This window comes from Lissotriton helveticus, chromosome 7 (genome assembly GCF_964261635.1).
Source record: "Lissotriton helveticus chromosome 7, aLisHel1.1, whole genome shotgun sequence".
NCBI lineage: Eukaryota > Metazoa > Chordata > Amphibia > Caudata > Salamandridae > Lissotriton > Lissotriton helveticus.
Window position 1 is genome coordinate 976,989,142 of NC_136068.1, and position 14,821 is coordinate 977,003,962.

At 45.8% G+C, this 14,821-nt stretch overlaps 1 protein-coding gene across 4 annotated transcripts in view; it reads left to right on the forward strand.

Moving 5' to 3' along the window:
* The window catches only part of SLC6A7 (solute carrier family 6 member 7), a 454,425-nt gene that overhangs the window by 214,912 nt on the left and 224,692 nt on the right, over positions 1-14,821 (forward strand). For all 4 annotated transcript variants that reach the window (XM_078653584.1, XM_078653587.1, XM_078653585.1 and 1 more), the window contains 2 exons: positions 12,952-13,064; positions 13,166-13,297. In XM_078653584.1, the coding sequence (XP_078509710.1) occupies positions 12,952-13,064; positions 13,166-13,297 (245 nt within the window). The remainder of the gene's footprint in view (positions 1-12,951; positions 13,065-13,165; positions 13,298-14,821) is intronic.

Below are 14,821 nucleotides of genomic sequence, written 5' to 3' on the forward strand. Positions count from 1 at the left end.
GACATAATGTGGATATTGCACTTCTCCAGGAGACTAACCTCCAACCGGACAGCCCTATTTTGCGCACTAAGAGTCTATTAGGTGACGTTCACTCAGCAGGATTTACCTCACACGCTAGGGGGGTATTGACGTGGGTGAACCCGAAGGCCTCCATAACTCTGACACCCCTGGAGACGGATAGGGAGGGACGCTTTGCTATTTCCAAATGCTGTGGGAAAGGGCTGGAGCTTTTTATAACGAACATTTATGGCCCCAACTATGACAACCCAGACTTCTACACCAGTCTGACATCGAAAGCTCAGTTACATACGCGGGGCTATGTCATCTGGGGAGGAGATTTCAATCTTGTTAGACACCCTGATAAAGATAGATCAGATGGCCCTGACAGACGACCTTCGGCCTCAGCTAGAGTTCTGGAGACGTCGATGTTACGACTGGACCTATGTGACGTATGGAGACACAGATACCCACACCAGGGCGGTTACACACACTACTCCGCACCGCACAGTATTCACACTCGTATTTACTACTGGCTGGCCTCCAAACACTTAAGCCAACATGTTCCAACTTGCGCGATATTGCCCCGTACTTATTCGGATCACTAGCCACTCCTACTGACTGTTGCCTCGCCCAGGAAGCGTATTCCCCCGTTTATGTGGCATTTCCCGCCCTATTCTCTACTTGATAGTGCCTTCAGGGAAGAACTGGCCACGGCCATTGAGACTTTTTTCGAATCCAATGTTGGATCGGTTGACTTGTTCCAGACTGTGTGGGAGGACATCAAGGCGTATATTCGAGGGATCACTATCTCTAAGCACGTGGGAGTACTGAGGTCGATCCGGGGCCGTCTAGATACTTTGGAGAAAAAGCTGAAAGAGTTGGAAGCCTTACGGATTTCTGACCGGAGTGAAGTGCTCACTCACGAACTGGCGCAGACGCTGCGTGAATATCACAAGGAAGCTGATGCGGAAATAAAGCATTCTGGGAAGTATGCCATAGCAAGATCTTACGGTGAGGGGGAGCACCCGGGGATGATACTAGCACAGACCATTAGACAACGTAGAGACAGAACAGCGATACCGGATATGAGGACTTCGCCAACTGACCCTCCCCTTACTGAGATACAGGTGGCGGAGAGGTTCCAGGAATACTATGCGGCCTTGTATGCCTCCCGAGGGCCTGCCCCGGAGGAGCGTATTCTCGATTACCTAACCCATTTTGAATTACCATGGTTATCGATCCTACACCGGGAATTTTTAATGCGACCGATAGAACTCCAGGAGATAGTTTGGGCACTATCGGGGATGAAGGCAGGGAGTGCGCCGGGTAGTGATGGCCTTACAGTCGCCTTTTACAAGGCATTCCCTGATCTGCTGATCCCACAGTTACTTGCGTTGTTTGAAGATATTTGTTCCTCTGGGTTGATGCCACTGACTATGCGCGAGGTGATACTGGTAGCTATACTCAAACCAGGGAAGCCGCCAGAAGAGTGCACTTCCTACAGGCCTTTGTCACTCATGAATGTAGACACAAAGATTTTCACGAAGCTGTTGGCCAACCGTCTCAGCCCTTTGGTCACTATGATGGTTGCTCCGGAACAGGCTGGCTTTGTGCCCAGTCGCAATTTAACTTATAACCTGCGGACGGTTTTTGCGGCCATGCAGCACACTAGACAGGAGGTTTCCGCAGTGGCAGTCTTTCTCGATATGGAAAAGGCCTTCGACTCTGTCGAGTGGCCTTTAATGAGGCAAATGCTTGGCCGAATGGGGGTCGGGCGGTCTTTCTCCAGCTCTTGGCGACGCTATATTCCGCCCCAACGGCACGGGTCCGGATTGGTTCTCTGGTCACTGACCCTATACAAATTAGCAGAGGCACGAGACAGGGCTGCCCCCTATCCCCAATACTCTATGCACTGACGGCGGAGCCATTGGCTTGCGCCCTGCGTGAATATCATGGGCAAAGGGGCATACCCGCCTAATTGTATCCACATATGCGGATGATACCCTTCTGTACGTTAGGGAGCCTGAAGTCAATCTCTCCCCAGTCCTACGAGAGGTGGTGCTGTTCAGCTCCCTCTCTGGTATAAACGTCAATTGGAACAAGTCCACCATGTTCACCCTCACGCCAGACACAGTACGAGGGGACCCAGAATACCTATTGCAATGGACCTAGGACTCGGTGCGATACCTAGGGATTCGACTTCATACAGATGCAAAGGTGGTACTGAGGGAAAACTATGGGTTTGCCATCTCAAAACTGGAAGATGACATTGATAGGTGGATCGGCCTACCACTATCGCTGATGGGGAGAGTGTCCCTCACTAATATACCCAGGGTTCTGTCAAAAGCTTTTTTCTGACAGCTGCACTCGTTAATGATTCGCCTAGCCTGGGTGGGCAAGCAGTCGTGGGTGGCCTGGAGGATACTTACCCGACCGGACACAATGGGAGGTTTGGGTGCCCCCGATTTGGAACTTTATTATTGGGCGGCACAATGCTCCCATGCATATCATTGGATACATGGCCCTGTAGAGATACCACATGTTCGAATAGAAACTATTGTCGCTGACCCTACTCCTTTACCAGCCCTATTGTTTTTACCTAGAGACCGACTCATTGGCATACTAGACTTGTTAAACTCGGTCACGCATGCTTGGCATCATATGCTAGATGCTCAAGCGGGTAACTTGCTGTACGGTCCACTAGCTCCTCTAACTTGGTGCTATTGGCTCGCCCCATGCAAAGATAAAGGAGTAATAGCAGCGCTGAGAACGTTGAAAATACACAATATGGGGGTTCTCTTCGCTAATGGCACGGAGCGCACTTGGGATGAGGTGGTGTAGGAGGGAGAGTCGTATTCGCTGATGCCGAGCTTCCAGTTTCATAGGGTGCGGCATGCTCTCGGGCCTATTGGGAGAAGATATGGCGGAACCCCCCGAGGTTATGACATTAACGGCCACTATTACAGCTAAGTCGCCCGCCAAAATGGTGTCCAGACTGTACCATATAGCCCTCTCAGAGAGGGACACCGAATACACTAAACCACAAATGGAATGGCAGAGGGACCTCGGGGTGGAAATGACGGATGACAAGTGGCTGTACTGCTGCTCGAGCACTAAACGTATATCGCTCAACTGACGCCACAGGTTGATCCATTTCAAATTTTGTGTACTATACGCCTGCACGACTACATAGATACAGCCTCCTGGAGAGCCCACAATGAGAGAGGTGTGGAGTGATGTCTGACGAAAGTGTCCCTTCCTGCACATAAACAATCATTTTAAAAATGACGAGTTGCAAGTTCTATGTATGCTGCACAAGCAGTGCACATACAAGTTACAAATCACCATTCAAAAGTGCCGATGCACAGGAAGGGACAACTTCCTGCACATAAACAATCATACCCACAACACAGGCACTCTTGCACTTTGCTGAAAGTGTGCCTGCGTTGGAGCTAGGCAGCTAAATGTAGCGCCAGTGCAGGAAGAAACACAGGGCTGCACCGTATTGCTGTAAATACGCTGCAGCCCTGTGTTTCTAAAGTGATGGAAAGTGGCGTTAGCCTTCTTGGTTTACCGCTGTGCTACACTGCTTTAGATGTAAATATGCCACTGAGTAACTTGTGATAGTCCTTGAGCTGAAATCTGGATCCATCAGTTGTATCCATTATGTTTGAGCTGAATGAGGACTATAGAAATAAACTGATTCTTTCCTGCTTAAGGGTAGAAAGATTAAATGTTGCTCATAATTGGAAGAATGACAACCCTTCTACCCTCCTTAGCATTCATCTCTCTTCCTGGGCCGTTCCAAGGGATATCGAAATGTGCAAGATCTATTAAATGTTTTACCAGGGCCTGGGCAGGATTAACCGAGCCCTTCACCTTTAGCACCACCTGGAAAGTAGTGCCATCTTAAAGATTTTTGAGGACGTGTGAAGATATACTTTAGGAGCCCCAGTTTTGAGCAAGTTTGAATTTATTATTCATTGAAGCCATCTTTGTTCCAAACAATATTGAATTATATCTCTGATTTTCAGAAATTGCTTCACTCATAAACAGCCACAATCTCAAGCTTCCTGGGTGTGTTCTGAGAAGTAAACGTCATAGTATACTTGATGACGCTTTGAAGCCCTTGCCAAAGAGTTGATAGTTTGCTACCTGCCATGGCTCCTTTACTGCAAATTCTGCTGAGTTCTGCAATATTTTACACAGTATCAGTAATTTATCTCCTGCCAAAGAGTAGAATTATCATTTCATGACATATACAAAGCAAATTCGATCCATCCACCGAACATAAAGATATTTACAAGCACTTCTTTGAAGGCAGCACTCTCAGTCAATTGAGACAAAATTAACAGTTTTGCGAAGCATGCATTCAAACAATGCGGCACTCCGCCTCGCAGTATTGTCTCCCTGGCTAAAAACGTGTGGATCTACCTTTGCAAATAAAGGAGGAGACACTGTGTATGGGCCTCCAATGAGTTAATAATGGCCATTTTTGTAGCTCTTTAATGCCTTCAATTCAGATGAAAGGTGGATTTTTACTCCATAATAGCAGAGCCTTTTTTCCATACTCATGATAGTTGTCTGCAACATCTGCCTGTACTAATCAACCTGGTTACCGTGTCCAACACAATTATAGAAAGAATCACTTAATTCATCCATTATACCTTTATTTCTGCTTCCTTGGGATTTGAAGTCTGAGTCTGCTGACTAGGTAAACTTTCATTTTATTGAAGGTTCAACTTTCATATTCTTTTAGTTTATCTCTGACTTGTTTCCTGTCATTATTCCTTGGACTGTAAAGACAATCGGTGGTTTCCATTGTTGTTTTCACCAAACTTTGATATAGTTCTCTATTTTTAGTTTCACAAAAAAGTAATAGGTCCATTATTGTCATCCTCCTCAATGTATTTATCTTTGTTGGGAAACATCATTTACCCCGCATGCGAAACAATGCATGCCATCACAAGGTGGTCATTACAACGACTGCGCTGTTACATCGCATGCCATTACAACGCAAGCCATTACAACGACTTGCTGTAGGGGGCAGAAGGAGTTAGATTTTAAATCCAACACCTTCCCTACAGTTGGAAAGCTTGGAGTTGGACTAGTAAACTATACTATTCCAACATCCAGTGCCTCCATACAGCACGTTGTTGTGTTGACTTGCGTCATATGGAATGCGATTCTCCCACTACCAAAAAATTAACATAAAAAGTTTTTTAAAATACAGCTTGAGCGGGGCAATGGAAGAATGGGTGGGGAAAGGAATGGGGGTGCGGGGAAGAGCACATGGAGCACAAGAGAGAGAGCGACCCTGGGATGGGAGTGGGGGAGAGGTGCACAAGCTAGTAAGCAATACGGAGCACTGGGGAGGTATGGAGTTTTACTGGGCCAAAGAACATGCAAGAGAACTTGCATCACAAGAGAGACATCAACATAGAGTATCAATCAATCAGGGAATTGTGAAGTGCGCTACCCACCCGTGAGGGTCTCAAGGTGCTTGGGGGGGAGCAGCTCCTGTCAGTCGAAGAGCCAGGTCTTGAGGGTCTTCCTGATGATGTGCAGAGTCGGTGCGTGTCTGATGTTGATCGGGAGCTCGTTCCAGGTTTTTGCTGCAATGTGGGAGAAGGCTTACCCACCTGTTCTGGCTCTGTGGATGCGCAGGGTTTCAGCGAAGGCTTCGTCGGGGTATCAGAGGTTTCTCTTGGGTACGTGGAAGGCGATTCTTTCGTTGAGATATTGGGGTCTGATGTTGTGAAGGCATTTGTATGCGTGGGTGAGTGTCTTGAAAGTTACTCTCTTCTCGAGAGGGAGCCAGTGGAGGTCTTGCACGTGTGGGTGATGTGCTCTTGTCGCGGTCGTGGGTAGTGAGCATTTGCTAGGGAGGAAGACACACATGAGGGAGAGAACTTGAAAACACATTCCCTTCTGCAGTCCTTAAGAAACAAGAAAAAAAAAGTTCCCTAAAAGTGAGCAGTGAAAGGATAGAAGCCAGCCAATAAGAGGGATGCAAGAGACCCAGTGGTGAAGGGGTAAACACAAGATAAACAAGCTCGGACAATGTAAGCACTTGGAGCAAGAAGCACGCAAATGAGAGTGACAATAAAGCCAATCAGTGGTAAGCAATGAGCGAGCAGTAAGCCCCTGTAAATTCTTAGTAGGACCACAGCAGGTTTTACAGACAAGTTGTGCTGCCTGGTAATTTCGACCTAAAAACAGTCACACTCGGATAACGCGCATGTCAGTGAAGTAAACAAATAGGATGAGATAGGGACCTTTAGGAAGATTAAATCTTCCTAAACGTGTTGGCCTTGAACAACTCCTCACACTACAGTTTTTGGAACAGGTACCAGGATGGAGATTACATAAACTTCGCGCTGCTTCCGATATTCGACGCAGTCTCTTTTGGGCAGTGCTTAATTTGAGCCTGTGGTTTCCGGTGACCGGGCTGGCACTGGCACTTAATTGTCAACACCACACTTCTGACACTCTGCCACATGGGGGTGCTGCTCATCTAATTTAAAGATGAGCAGAACAATGGATGTTTATGAATACAATATACATTCAAAGTTACTAGTACCCTCCTCCCCAGCCATTCCTTTAGCTTTAGGAACCTGGAGTAATCTGAACTGTCGCAGGTGAGAGAGATGGCAGGTGAGAGAGATGGCAGGTGAGAGAGATGGTTAGTAGTTATTTTGGTTCCGTCACTGGCAGTGATGACAGGGGCGATGGGTGGTGCAAGCTGCAGGGACCTCCTGCTCAGAGCTATGGTACTTATTATTTTACACTGTAAGCACTGCTTTTGGGACGTTTGAGATGATTGTGTAAGCTCCTTCAGAAACGGCATCAGACTGCTGCCCTCTTGCATTCCTCTCCTTCATCGAGACATGCACATTTAGGAGACAGCCTGCACTTCACTCCCACTTTCCTTCCTGGCACACCTCCCACTCTGCCATCTGCAGCCATGGATTCCGCCTCCGTTATCCGTTCAGACAGCGCGGCTGCCCGGCTCTTACTGTCACTCAAGAGGAGACCTGGGAACCTGAGCAGAGATGACGGCAGCTCGTTCCTCGGCCTTACACGGCCCGAGGGCGCCTTTCACTGTCAGCGAGCGCCTGGAAACATCGACAGGGCCCCATGAGGTGTGAGGCAGCGGTGTCACGCAAAACATGTCCAGGCACCGACATGAACAGTCGTCGATGTAAATGATACATTGACACTTCTGTAAAGATGTGCTGTGATGGACGATATGAACAAAGAAAAAAGACTGGGCCTCACGAGCCCCGTTACACAGAAGCCCAATCGCACGTAGGCATACATGAAAACCCATCGGGTTTAATGTCAGAGAGGTTCTGAGGAGCTACAAGTGTGGGGGCTCCTGGGAGGCTTCTGAGCAGGGAACCCTGAGGTGGCGGCTCTCTCCTTCCCGGGCCCACGAGGGTTGCAGTAGTCTGTCCTACACCCCATTGTGAGAGAGATGCTCTGAGCCTCCCAGTCCATATACTGGACCGGGGGCCTCGATCTGAGACTCAACAGGAAAAAAACACTTTTCTTTGGGCAAAAACGTGCGAATATTCGGGAGGAATATGCTTCTCTTTTTTCATTTTCAGCGATGTAGGTCTTTAATTAAAAAAAAAATCCAGCTTCTCTGTCAAATCAAGCTAATGTGGCAGCCTCTCACAGCGTTACTTGTTCAACCTGGCAAGGAGAAACCAAGCCGCGAGGGGACAGCTACCTGCTTCAAACTCGAGGTCAAAGCTTTGACACTTGCCCACAGCTGTTCCTTGGTGCATTCGCATCCCCAGCTGCTCATCATGTATGTGAAGCTTGTTTCCGGTCCAGGGAAGGCATGGCTTGGCAGTTCGGGCTGGACTGTTCCCATGAGGCACAGGGTCAGACTGATTTGCATATAGCCATGTCTGAACTGGGGTGGCAGAGTGGGCTAAAGAACGGTGATGGATTAAACCCAGATCTTTTGACTGGGTGTGAGTGTTTGATTGGTTCAGATGCTCCGTCCATCACCACCCCCTTTTGTACAGCTTTGGCCGCCATAAATGTGGCAGGGTATTCTCAGACGTGAGTCCCTTGCTCACTTTGCCACTGGATTCAAGCAAGCCGGGCTGAAGACGGCTGTAATGCCAGAAACCGGTCCTCGGAAGCTTGTTTCCGGTCCAGGGAAGGCATGGCTTGGCAGTTTGGGCTGGACTGTTCCCATGAGGCACAGGGTCAGACTGATTTGCATATAGCCATGTCTGAACTGGGGTGGCAGAGTGGGCTAAAGAACGGTGATGGATTAAACCCAGATCTTTTGACTGGGTGTGAGTGTTTGATTGGTTCAGATGCTCCGTCCATCACCACCCCCTTTTGTACCACCATCATGTATGTGTTAGCACTTCACATAAAACTTCCCAAGCCACACCCCTCCCAAGGTTCAGGCCCCCTCTGCTCTAGATCACACCTCCTCTTCTAGGAAGCTCTTCCTTACCTAAGAAACACCTCCTCTCTTATGGCTAGCCAGTTTTAGACAAACCTTGCTCCTTCCTATCTAAGAACCGCTTTCTTTCTCCGACTATGTCTTATTTATAGGTCACACTCTATGCCATGTAATGTATGTCATCCATTAAAATACAGTTGCAACGAAAAGTGTAGCATTTTGCTTAGTTCACATATTCACCCCAGTACCATGTACACTACGGTTAGTGGTAACAAATTTTCACTCTGCAGAGAACCAAGGAAGTCCTTCCTTTAAGTCATAGACACGGTATTATGGGTGAGCATAACACGTAATTCTGTGTAGTATAATTATGTGCATTTGCCTAAGAATTCCACAGAATTATGCACAATTCTGTGTTTAGCGTTATTTCTTAGTGAACAATGCCCTCACACGTCTAAAATGGAAGCAAAGATGCAATTTGCACTAAGAAATAGTGCTAAATGCAACAGAATATGAGTAGCGAGCAGCTGCTAGTGCTCGCTAAATGTGCTCTCGGGCTAGGATTTTCTCCAGATTTCCAACTGGCAATTATGCCCTATTTTCTGAGTGGAAAATGCAGCCTCATGTCCCACATGGACGTGAGGCTGCATTTTGAAGTAAGAAACATCTCAAAAGGCAGCAGAACATGAATAGCAAACACGAGCGGGCACTGAAGCTTGCTAAATGCGCTCTTGCAGTAGGATTTTTTCACTCAATTTACTCTTAATTATGCAAGCAGGAGTAATCGCATAATTATTGGTAATTTTGCATCAAAGCGTAAGCTTAATTACCAAACTTACTCCGATTACTTCAGCATAACCGAAATTCTGCCCAGGTCTACCCTTTGTATGGTGTACAGATGTACAGCATAAGTACAAGCTCCTCCGTAATCTCCCTATATACCTCAACTCCATAGTTACCACCTTAATTGGACAAAGGTGTGTACCAGCGTCTAAACTTGGAGTTATTTTTGGATTCCATTTCATGCTTTAGAATTTGTGAAGCCCTGTGTAAGGCATCCCAAGCTTATTATATGCCTTTTGACACTGCAGGAGAACAGTGTACACGGTTAGCTCCATCTCTCTAGGCTTGTATATGTAAATTTTAATAGTGACTTGAAGAGACATGCAACAGATCAGACTGTATGTGTTCATAGGTGTGTTAGAAACTCTTTCTGAGATAGAGTGCCCAATAAGTTATTGACAAATGCATCAGTCCTCCTGAAGGCCCCCTCCGAATGCTTTTTTTGATGGATTAGTGACTGACTAAAATAAAGAAATAAATCTGCTTAGCCTGCACTACATTTAGCTACGGGGAAGTGTGATAAACTCCCTCCTCGCACGACCCATTGTCTCCCAACTGAGAAAGACTCTTGTGATATTATCGGGTTGCCTATGGGTTGGAAACAAGAGCAGGGAGGCAACAGGGCTTAATTTATAAAAACCATAAGTGCCCGGGCCCAAAGCTCTTCTCAGAAGCTCACAGCCGCCACTTCAAATATCGGGGGTGCCAGATATGAGGACTGCTCAGTCTTGTTTCCACCTCATGCCTCTTTCATCTACTACTAGACACCCTGCACCCCTATATCTCACTTTTCCACATTCCTTTTCATCCTTGATTTTCTCCATGTGTCACTGTTATTCCACATTTCGCTTCCTCTTTCGCCCCTCTTTGTGTTTTTTGCTTTTTTGCACTGGGTGAAAATGTAATGAGGAAAATAAGTGCCAGTGGGCCCGATCTGCAACCACCAGCTCGAATTACCCACCGAGAGGTGAGTGGGTGGACAATGAAGTGTCCTGATTGCCATACATTCCCACTGTTCCCTAATAAGGGCTGTGTATGGATGAAGTTAGGGAAGTAACGCTCAGAATATACAGCTGCAGCCCTTAAGATTATATAAAAATTCTAGGGCAATCACACTTCGAGCCATTGACCCACTCTTTAAGCCCTCGCTTGCCATTTGTGATACCCTTGTAACCCTAGAACGTGCTGTGTGCATTTGACTCCTCGAGAGGTGCTGTGATTGGTGGGAAATAGTGAACCTTCAAAGAGGGATAGTAAGGGCTGTTCCAAACAGTGGCAGGTTGTGCGGTGTAGGTGGCAAAAGCAGGCCAAAGCTACACAGAGCGCGCAAAGCAAGCAAGTTCAGGTTGCTTTGGAAGGGTTCTTAGTCTTGGAAACTTTCCGGAGAACCCTAAAAAGAGATCATTCCTGAGGGAATCCTCTTGAAATATTACAGGAATTTAATTGTGTGCCAGATAAGGCTCACCATTCCAAGGGATTGTGGGGGGGTTCCCCTCCCTCCAAAGACAACATTTAAAAAGATGCAATAACCTTTAGGAATTAAGGGAGAGGGTGGAAGAAATAAAACTGCACCAACCTCTCTGAAGCTGAGGTAACAGAGAGCAGAGCAGACAGATCTACTGATCAGGTTACAGAGATCAGTCTTACAGTCGACAGCTATATTCGCCGTAAAGATGATCATTTCATAAAAAGCTTTATTAATATTAATGAAATGTCTTCAGACGAGACAAGTATTAAGAGCTTAGTAAGTAGTGCAGCTTTGGCACCAATAAAACATCACCATCACCATCAATAAGTCTTCTGAATTCAGCAGGAATTAGCATTTAAATGTCAACTTGACATGTTTTAGAAATGTAATCATTTTGTACCAAAAGTCACTTTCTTAAAATATACACTTTTATCTATCAAATGTACACTTTTCATTTTGGCTAAAAAACAACAACCACAATAATACGAATTCTTATTTTGCTACTACTACTACTACTACTAATAATAATAATAATTAATACGCTCAAATAAATTCGTCAAAAAAATGAAGTTTGCCATTTTTATAAAAACACTACTTTGTTTGAAATTTCCAAGAAATACCAAAATTATGCCAATTGTTGTCTACAATGTGCTATGTATGCCTGCCATTATTGAGGCATGAGCTTCAGAATACCGCCACGTATCCTGCATGAAGGCAAGTGGACACCAGCCAACATTAGTTAGCCAGTTTGCCAAGGGCTGGAGACACGAGGACACTTTGTGGAGGAACAAACAGGCACATACCATGCAAGCGCAGAGTGATTGACAAGGAAGAGTGTGGAAACGCTGCGCAGCGATTGGCCCCTGCTGCAGGGCGAACCCTCTGCTTTTAATGGCACTGTGAGTACTCATGAGGGGGAGAGATGCAGAGAGCAGCCATTGGTCTACAGTTCAGGCTGTGAAAGCATGAAGCCTGGCATGGCCAGCTCAATGTCTTAGTCTTACTCTTACTGTTGGCAGTGGCACTGCTCCTGGTCCAATAGCAAAGACTGTTTTTTTTAATATTAAGTGACAGTTACCCCAGCCCAAGGCCAGTCCTTGGTGCCATTTAACATTTGTGTAAAGCTGTCTTCAGGACTCGGGCAGAAGGGAAAAATGTAACAAGGTCGGGGCAGCGACGGTGGCCACGACTTTGACCACCCCTGGTCCTCTGCTCCTTTTAATGTTTGTATTTCACCCACAGAACACGTTTTAATGCAGTTTTCTAGCTATCCATAAAATCCTGGATTCAAATATTTAGCATGGGACTATGTCTAATAAGTGTGTAGTTCCTTACTTGGTCTGTGGTCTGAAATTTCTCTCTGGAATTTTGAGGTCTACACCCAGGCCTTGGGAGTAGGAGACCATAAACCCCTTCTTTAGGTCCTGGCAGTTTCTCCTGGATTTTGTGGCGGTGCTCCACAAAACCAAAAACACTCGAATTAGCTGAATAAGGTTAGCTCAGCAAACAATAACTGATACATCTGCCTTGCAAACCATGGCTTTCACCCCAAATGCCATGCTCATGACCTCACCCATGACATGACAGATTATCATAATGACATCTGTTACATAACTGGTGACATTGCATATCATCTTAACATAGATATTGTTGACAGGACTATGGACACTATAGCATTTCTGTGTTTAGCTATGTATTGGGAATTATATTTAATAGTGTTGTGGAGTTAAGTCCAGTAATTTATTGGTATACATAGTGTGAGATTTTGAGCATTGCAATGATTTGCAAAATGTCATCCTCAAAGTGGGGTGATTCATGCTTCGTCAGCTGTGGTTTGCTTGCGTATACACACAGATTTGCCTGCACTGCGTGCTGGTCCACCGATACACTAGGTTCTCAGCAGACCTTTTATTTTTTTTATATAGAGCAAACTCTGCCCATGGGCATTGGGGCACCTTACATGAGCATCAGATTAAATTACACAAAGTCAGATTCATGTTTTAGGCATGGGACATTAGTGATTTGACCAGAATCATAGGGTGTTGAGGGACTAGTACCTGGTACCCGAGTTCCAAGCTTGGCAACGCTGGCCGCAACACCACATCCTCTTCTCTATGTGATGTACTCCTGCTTCTGTTTGGTTGTCTGCATCATCCGAGTTAGCACTTATCTTTTACTTTAAATCTCTCAACATCTCTTCTAGGTCCTGGTCTGGCTTTTGTAGTGTACCCTCAGGCTATGACAATGCTTCCTCTTGCTCCGTTCTGGTCCTTCCTCTTCTTCTTCATGCTCCTAACCCTTGGATTGGACAGCCAGGTAAGGGAAGCTTGTCTCAAAGGAGGAGAATACATACAATTGTGTGAGCACAACACTGTCAGTGTAAATAATGTCATTCTGATCTCTTTGTTGGTGCGCAGTTTGCATTTATGGAGACCATTGTGACGTCGATAACAGATGAGTTCCCGTACTACCTGCGCCCCAAGAAGGCTGTGTTTTCGGCTCTGCTATGCATAATCTTGTTCCTCATGGGACTCCTGCTGACAACAGAGGTACAACACAAGCTGGGAGCTGGAACCTCCTTCCTACACCCAATCATACTTTTTAAGCTTCTCACATTCTTACAATATTGTTGTGTCTTGTATCTTATGTTTCCACTGTTCATGTTTACGCCTATATGGTTGTTCACTAAGAAGGGTGACAGTAAGTTCAGTGAACCAGTCAAAGTTCTCAAGATTGTTGGAAATGCGGTAAAGGTTGAGGGAGGTCATTGGTGGAACCTCAACAGGGTGGTGAAGGTTCGGGTAAGAGATGCCACCACATGTTCCGAGAAATTGGCTCCTCCTTCTATCAACCAAACCATTTCCAGGAAAAGTTCCAGAAACATTGTTAGACCTGCAAAGTACAGGCTGTAATTTGTTTTTTTTTGTTTGTTTTCTTTTTTTGTTTTTTTTGTTTATTTTGTTTTTGTTTTGGAAGAAGAGAAGATATGTTGTATGTTGTATCTTGTATCTTATGTTTCCACTGTTCATGTTGATGCCTATATGGTTGTTCACCTTTAAACCTGTGATGATTACTATGCTCTAGAATGTGTGGTCTCCTAGCAACTGTGTGTAGCTTGGACAATCCTTTTGGAGCTGTTGGCAGAGCTGGTCCTCATGACTCTGCTACCCATGTAGGCAATACATAACAAATGTACAATTTCTTGTGTCAACTTGGTTACTACAAAATCCAATGAAATAAAGTGCACATTTGTGTGCTTCAGAGTTCAGGAAATGTGTCATCTGGAGAGGGGAGAGCTGAACTTGTCCTTGTAGAGATGCAGGGCCAGCCCCTTACATTGAGGTGCAGAAAGAGACTGGTGCAGCAAGGACTAAGAGCAACCCACCACACTTTGACAATAATGCAGAGGCGTAGATAGACCTAAGACAGCCCGGGGTGGTTGCTGCATTTGCCGCCCCAAGGCGGGACTCCTTGAAGGGGGCTCTTGAATCCACGGATTGCCGGCCCGTGATGGTGCCGCACTGAAGACGGCAGGTGAGAGCTGGGGGAACGGATTTTTGACAGTTTGTCACCCCCCCTTAGTGACATTTTGTCACCACCCTCAGAGATACCACCCGGGGTGGCCCGCACCCACCGCACCCCCCTTCCTACGCCACTGCAATAATGTCTGGACAAAGGCCTGCAGTTTATGTTTTAGCCACTGTGAGTCATTCTGATATCATTTTTTGCAGTGGCTCAGCAGTGATTCCCAGAGACCAATCAGAAATCATCAAGGTGAACACATACAGATCTCCTCTTGGTTTCTAAGTGTCGCTTTAACACTGCACTGAGAGAGCACTATTTTTTTACTGATCACCTATGGAGCACCTATTATTTTTAACTTATTTTGACTCATGAAATTGTTTGAAACTTTGGATTGTCATTCAGTCTGTGCTCAATAACTTCTTTTCATTTTTAATGTCCGTATAGTTCAGACTCCCATGTTTTTCTTCTTCTCAAATGAGAGATTGAGTGGCAGGGTTGAATTTGGTACAAAGTGAATAATTCACCTTTCACTGATCATACAGAACCAA